Source organism: Trifolium pratense, linkage group LG5, assembly GCF_020283565.1.
Source record: "Trifolium pratense cultivar HEN17-A07 linkage group LG5, ARS_RC_1.1, whole genome shotgun sequence".
Classification (NCBI taxonomy): Eukaryota; Viridiplantae; Streptophyta; class Magnoliopsida; order Fabales; family Fabaceae; genus Trifolium; species Trifolium pratense.
The window spans coordinates 44147349-44155120 of record NC_060063.1 but is presented as its reverse complement, the minus strand read 5'-3'; the positions used below and the strand labels follow the sequence as shown (position 1 = coordinate 44155120).

Sequence of the window (7772 nt, the reverse complement as noted above, 5' to 3'; positions counted from 1 at the left end):
ACACCTCTTAAAAATATTTTAACCGATATAAATTTTATAAAATCCACCGTTGGATTGAAAGTTTATATTGTATAGATCATTTGTGTAAAATTTCAGACAAATCTAAAATTATTTGATATGCTATTGAGATACATCAAAATTAACGGTTTTCGTCTTTTTTTATGTGTTGTTAATCTTTATGTGTCGCAATAACAGATCAAATGATTTTGGATTTGTCAGAAATTTTACGCAAATGATTTAAATGATATAAACTTTCAATCTAACGGTAAATTTTATAAAATTTATATCGGTTAAAACATTATTTAGAGATGTAACATTTGGTGTCAAACTAGTTGGTGTCATTTGATCCTGAGTGACCCATATATATATATATATATATATATATATATACGCCTTTGTTTGGCTTCAAAGCACGCTCCACCTCCGCAAAACTCACTCAAATAGCATTTTGAGTTATCATACGAGGAAATTAGTTAAGCCAAATTAAGGTACGTATTCAAGATATTCATTTCCTCGTAATTAACTTTTGTTGTGTTTATGAGGGTACATAAGTATGTTAGCAATATAATAACCATATTTCCATGGAATTTTATGTAAAATGAAGGTTGCATTAACCCGACTCTGCATCTGATGAACTCCATGCATGTGTTGAGACTTAATTTCCAATAATCATCGATATGCATAATTTGAGCTCATATAAACTCTTAGTTTAGAACAATATACAGTTACGTACGGTTGATTTTTATCCAAAATTATGGTGACCAAGATCGACACCGTAATTTGGTTGAAATTAACGTAATTTTGTCAAACTTAATTTCTTTTAGAGTTATTTTTTAAAACAGATTTTAAAACTAAAGAAAATTGAAAATAAAGAAAGAGGTTGCTTTTCTTTTCTTTTTTATTTTACTAAAAAAGAGGTTGCTTTTCTTACGCTCTCCTAGTCTCCTTTCTTGGTTAACCCGACTTTTGTATGGTAAATCTTTCATACTCAGTTTTATTTTATTTATTATCTCCGTTTGTTAAGGTATCGTTTGACCTAGTTTTTTTTCTCTTCTATTTCCTTAAAAGTAAGCTAGGCCAAACAACAATTTTTAAAAGTTATAGTAAAAAAAAACAACTTTTATATTTTAGGAAAAATTATAATATTTTATCAAACATATCTTTTAACCCTATTATAATAAAAAACAACAACTTTGAGCTTTTTTTTTATAAAAAAAAATAAAAATTTACCAAATAATTTTTATTTTAGTTAAAAAAACTATTATTTCTAACTTTATGGTTAAAAGAGCTTCTACACCTAAAAAAGGGGAGTGGTTATGGTGCATAAGACATGTTTATGCACCATGCATAAATCCCATCATAATTGCTTCGTACACCTCAGCCCATTTCGTCATACACTCCCCAACATAATTGTTTTGTACACCCCAACACATTTGTCATACACCGCTCAACATAATTGTTTCGTACACCCCATCTCATTTCGTCGTACACCCCCCCCCCCAACATAATTGCTTCATACACCCCAACCCATTTCGTCATACACTCCCCTACCCAAGCACATCTCCAAACTTTCTTTTTTATAAGTAATTAACGGTTATCATTTCTAATTCATTTTTTTGTCCAAATTCAAACCAACGCCAACAATAACACAATCATCATTCTTCACCGTCAATATTGGTTAAATGGTTTCAAGATGAATGATGATTTTTGAAATCCTTAATATTGGTTAAATGATTTCAAAATGTTATACACTGAAATCATTATTATTGTTAAATGATTTTAAATAATGATTATTACTGAAACCATAAGTATGGTTTAATGGTTTTGATAGTCTTCTATGTGAAACCAAAATAATTGTCTAATGATTTTGTAATAAAACAAAAAGACCAAATGTGATAAACATTTAAACCATTATTCACAAACTATAGTACACACTTATAACATAAAAACAATTAACAAATGTGAATCGATCAATTAGTGACCATTTTTTTTGTAAAGCCTCATCATCTCTCTTTTGTTTCTTCCGTTGTAAAACGAATTTCTGTCTTTGTCTAGCTTTTTCAAAATCACTTTGAAACCAAAATAATTGTGGTTTAATGGTTTTGATAGTCTTGTATGTGAAACCAAAATAATTGTGTAATGGTTTTAAATAATGATTATTACTGAAACTATAAGTGTGGTTTAATGGTTTTGATAGTCTTGCATGTGAAATCAAAATACCACACTTATAATTTTAAAAAAACTTAACTATGAAATTGTAACGAAAATTCATACTCTCGAGGAAAACATAGAACCAGAGAGAGTGACTGGCCTCAAAGGGTCTCAAAATATTCAAATAATTTTGTATAAAAATCTGGGAATTTTTCAAGAAATTTTAATATTTTTAATAACATTTATTCCTCAATTAAATAATTAAAAATAGCTACATGTGTCCAAAAATTTACAAAGAGGTATCAAAATTTCAAGAAAATTATGTAATATTTTTCTGTAAAAACAATTTTAAAAAAGGATTTAATAGGGAGCCGCACGCGCCTCAGCTGCGATTGGGCGTGGACGACGTACACTGTTCCTCTCCACCTTCACCCGTTTCTGCGATTCGCGGGTCACGCAACCCGGTTTCCCGAACCGGTTCATTCTCTCTTGTTTCTCAACGGGAAACGACGAACCTTATACCGTTTTGATCATCGTTCGATTTTAGAGAGCTACCTTATGTTATTTTCAAAATTAGGCAATTGAATCACTCGTAAAAAGAGGTTAAAGTATCTCTTTCAATTTGAATAATAAATGCCACCACCACCGTTAGGATTATAACACATGTAAACCAAATCTAATGGTTGTGAAGGCCTTATGCACCATGCATAAGGAAATGCCTTCTGCACCATAACTTTTGCCAGAAAAACTATGAAAATGAGAAAGTAAATATTCATTTAGCGATAGATTTCACTTTTTTTAATAGTTAATTTCTTTGTTAGTTAAACTTCAACTAGATATTGAACGCATTTATAATTTATAATTATAATAGAATAAATAAAAAATTTCTCAACTTTTGTTACAACAAACATTACGTTTGGCACAACGTTTTAGGAAGAGTTTGCAATCTATTGAGTCCTACAAGATTCGGTAGATTTGCCTTTGCAGCAGTGTATAGAGGATACTTGATTTACGCCAAACAAAAAAATATTATGTTTGGCAAGACCTAAAAATTGCTTATCAGCTATAAGACTTTGTTTGAGAATAGTTTTTTCATCATGAGCTTACCGTTTATTTTATTAACTTATAACTTATTTTTTGGACGCTACTTCAAGTAGCTTATGAGCGTGTAACTTATCATTTTTCTTTCACGTTTACTCTTATTATTAGAACTAAAATTACCCTTTATAATTTATTTTACTTTAAAATAATATAATTATGTTTTAGAATGCAAAACATCTCATGTATCATATATAGGCAAGACAATGGGGCAGAGACGGATTTTGCCCACCCTAAACTGAAACTCTATAAAGTTCGGATATGCTCATATTCATTCTAATTTCCAATGGAGAAGAAAAGTAAAATCCCGAACGCATACTTGATGGGTTTATATAGGTATCTTCAATGGGATTCAAGTATTCCCGTACCACCTCAGCCCCACTTGAACTTGGGTTGCATTATGGTATTTTGTATTAAAAAAAGTTAAAAGCTCAAAACTATTTTGTTTCAACAATAGTATTTTTTTAAAAAAATAAAAAGACAAAAAATATGGAAAACGGTTTGTTTAAGAATCGATTTAAAAATAAACAAATAAATGTAACTTATGAGTTTGTTCAATGGTTTCTAATTTGAGAGAGATAAAATGTAATTTTGATATAAGCGAGGCGAGTCTGGGGTGGATATCACTGTCCTTATTACCTGTCCCACCACTATCTTTTGAAATCGGGAAAAAACCCATACCTAAATTCAAACCCAAACAACTCAAATTTCTCCGGTCAAAATTGGACGGGTTTGAGCGGGTTATATTGTCATGTCTAATCATATATGTAGTACAAAGAGACCTTCCTTTACCCCTCCATGCTCTGTTTCATCAATCCCTCCTTCTCTATAGTAATCGTTTTTTTGCTACACTTCGATAGATTATTGTTTGTAGTATTTGAGCGACTTATGCTTCTTCTTTTCACATTTGTTGTGCAAAGAATTTGTTTCATTAATTCATAGAAAAACCATAAACCCCAACAAGGTTTTAAATTGCGGTTGCGGTCGCGGATGCTGTTGCGGTTGTTGCGAATGCGGTCATTGCGGTTGCTGCAACGGCAATGCGGTTATTGCGGCCTGAAATCATTTTGAAATTTCACAAGCTATATAAAATGAAACTACTATGTAACTACACTATTTATCCACCATTACATAATCTTAGTTTATTTCATAAACAATAATTTGAATGTATTTAAAATACACGGTTGAAAGATTGTTAAAAGTAAGATTTTTCATTAATTTGACACAAATTAGGATTTGAAGTTCATAAATTTTATTTTTTAGTGAGAAAATTTCAACGAACATCGGCTTCCGATGCGGTTACGATGTGGCCGTACACGTGAATTAAGATCACACAGCAATTGCGGCCTCAATTGCGGATGTGGACCGCAATTTAAAACCTTGAACCCCAATTTAATGATAAATATATCGAAATATTTCAACTTCACCTTTAAAAAAAAAAAATACTAAAAAGCCTCTTGACTAAGGGCAGCAGGAGTAGTAGAGAATGAGCCGGAGAAAAAAAAAACATGAATGTATGATACTGGTATTTGAGTCTTGCATTGTAAAAATAAAATAAAATTTAAAAATAGTTTATAAAATGAGTTAGATTGCATCAAATAAATTATGACAATTTTATATATTTCATGGTTTGTTTTGAAGGAGAGACAATGAACATTGAAATGGAAACTCATGGTGATTCAATAGTAGAAACCCCAACAAATGAGGAACCAAAGGAAAGTGGTAGAAAGGAATTACAACGAGCAGGAATTACAAAGAAGGATGAATGGCTGGAACAAATGAGAGGGAACTTAAGTTTAATGGCAACAGTTATCGCAACAATAACATTTCAAATGGCTTTAAATCCACCTGGTGGTGTTAGGTCAGTTAAAGATGATGGAGCTGACAACGCAAATGATATAGCATGTTCAGATTCTTCTAACGTTACTTTGGACCTATGTCCGGGTGAAGCTGTCTTAGCCGTAGTATATAAAGACGAATATTTTCTGTTCCTTGTTTCAAATACAATTTGTTTTGTTGCATCACTAAGTATTTGTCTCTTGCTTGTGAGTGGAATTCCGTTGCATCATAGGTTACCTATGTGGCTTTTATCAATAGGGATGTGTGTAACTCTCTCAATGCTTGCTGTTTCTTATATAACAGCTTTGCAAATGACCACACCAGGTACTATGTATAATACAGCTAATAAGTTTCTTGAAAAGTTGATTTATGGTTGGGTGGGATTGTTAGCGATTATTGCGTTGTGGCATACACTAAGGTTGATTATTTGGATAGTGAAACTTATCTGCAAAAAAATTAAGGGGAAATCCATTCGCAGTTATTCAAGCATCGTCCGCCAACGTGTGGATTGAAAATGTGAGGTATATATTTTGCAACAATGTCATTGGAGTACTCCAACCTGTCGTCTTCACCAAGAAACGGACTTCGATCTAAAAAAATACTTAAATTAATATTTTATGTTGTAATTAAATTATTCATAAGAATATGTTGATTCAAATCATGCATATTAGATATTTAGAATCACTAAGTGTGTGTTTGGTTTAGTGGTGGTTAGAATTGATTTTGGTAGAATTGAGTTTGACAGAATTGATTTTGGTTAAAAGTGAGTTGAGTAGAATTGATTTATGTTTGGATAATTTTATGTAAAAGTGATTCTTATCAATTTATGTTGTTTGGATAGTTTGAATCAAAATTACTTTTAGATATGTAATGACCAAAATGGGTTTTAGTTGTTATTAAAACTATATAATTCATTTATATTATAGATAACTATTTAAATTTAATAAAATAAATCAAAGATTAGTAAAAAAAAAAATATTCAATAAAATCTGATAGTGTACCCAAAAAAAAATGATATTTATTATTTTAAATGTATTATATATAAATATTTATTGAACACATTCTACCAAAAAATTGCTTTTATAAATTAAATTCTAAATGAAAAGTGGTTTTTCTATTAAAAAAAATAAATTAAATTTGGGTAATTTGGTTGAAAATTACTTTTAAATGTATAAATTGCCAAAAGGTTTTTAACATAATACTAATGTAATATTAATTATAAAAAATCACAACACTTCAACCCAATGATTTACTAGAAAAAAATACTGCAACCCAATATTAAAAAAAAAGCCCATATTAATCATCTTTTTCTTTACTGTAAAAAAAAAATCATATTTTTCTCTAGAACCTTCAACACAATCACTATCTTTTTCTACTGTTTCTCCTTCCCCCCATCTGTTCATATTCTTCTCTGTTGAAGAAATCGAGTCACTACCTTACCATAAAAAGCAAACTAAGATACCATGGAAGTAACATGTTCTTACCTGCAACACCAATTTCTCCTCTTTACTTCTTCCTTATGAACAACATGTTGTTTTCAACTATGGCAGATCGATGCTTATAAAGGGTAATAACGGAAAATGGCTTTGGGAAACAAAATTGAATTTTCAGAATCGATTCCATCAAACGTAGAAGCTCTGAATCCTAGCTTCAGGTCCACCGTGCGTTTGGGTTAGAATCGATTTACACGGATCCAAAGCCAAACATGAATTTTTACGGTCAAACCGCGTTTGATTGCTCCAAACGCACGTTAGAGGTATTCTAACGCCAAACCAAACAGGCACTAAGTGTTTGTCTCTTACTTGTGAGTGGAATTCGTTTGAATCACAGGTTTCCTATGTGGATATTATCATTTGATCATGACCGCACCAGGTGATGTTCTTAATTAATAAAGCTGATAACTATCTTATAAAGTTTGTTTTTGCTTGGATAATTTTGTTAGCAATTATTTTTGTTGTGAATTCGGATCGAAAACCATACTAATAATATTTTTGATGTGTGGGACAAATGAATTGAAGCAACCAAATCAAAAGTATTATTGGTGTGGTTTTCGATACGAATTCACAACAATTGGCGCCCACCGTGGGGCAAGGATCATTCGATAATCAAGTACCATGGGTTCAAAGTTTGATATCGAGAAGTTCACCGGTAGTAACGTCTACGGGTTGTGGAATGTGAAGATGAGGGCTGTTTTAGTCCATAACAAGTGTGTTGAGGCCTTGAAGGGGGAAGCACGGATGCCGGCGAGTCTCTCTGCTGCGGAGAAGGCTGAATTGAATGATAAGGCAGTTAGTGCTATAATCTTGTGTCTCGGAGACAATGTGTTGAGAGAAGTTGCAAAGCAGATCAACATTGTGACTATGTGGGCTAAGCTTGATTCATTGTATATGACCAAGTCGGCGGCACATAAGCAGTTTCTTAAACAAAAGCTCTTCTTTTCCCGAATGGTGGAGACGAAATCCATGACGGAACAACTGGCGGAATTTAATAAGATTATTGATGACTTAGCCAACCTTGAGGTGAACCTAGAAGATGAAGATAAAGCACTACATCTACTATGTACGTTACCTAAGTCCTATGAAAGTTTCAAGGATATTATGCTCTACGGCAGGGAAAACCCTGTTACCTTAGAGGAAGTTCAATCGGCCTTGAGGTCGAAAGAGCTAACTAAGTCAAATAACTTG

At 31.9% G+C, this 7772-nt stretch overlaps 1 protein-coding gene across 1 annotated transcript; it reads left to right on the top strand.

Moving 5' to 3' along the window:
- Nucleotides 1-367: 367 nt before the first annotated feature.
- LOC123885868 lies at nt 368-5982 on the top strand. Its single transcript, XM_045935208.1, has 2 exons — nt 368-488; nt 4891-5982. Exon 2 carries the CDS (start codon nt 4899-4901, stop codon nt 5598-5600), a length of 702 nt encoding a protein of 233 aa, XP_045791164.1. The 5' UTR covers nt 368-488; nt 4891-4898; the 3' UTR covers nt 5601-5982.
- The last annotated feature ends 1790 nt before the right edge of the window (nt 5983-7772 follow it).

Bases quoted from the DNA above. Each gene is read 5' to 3' on its own strand.
- LOC123885868 (XM_045935208.1), top strand. From the start codon at position 4,899: ATGAACATTGAAATGGAAACTCATGGTGATTCAATAGTAGAAACCCCA.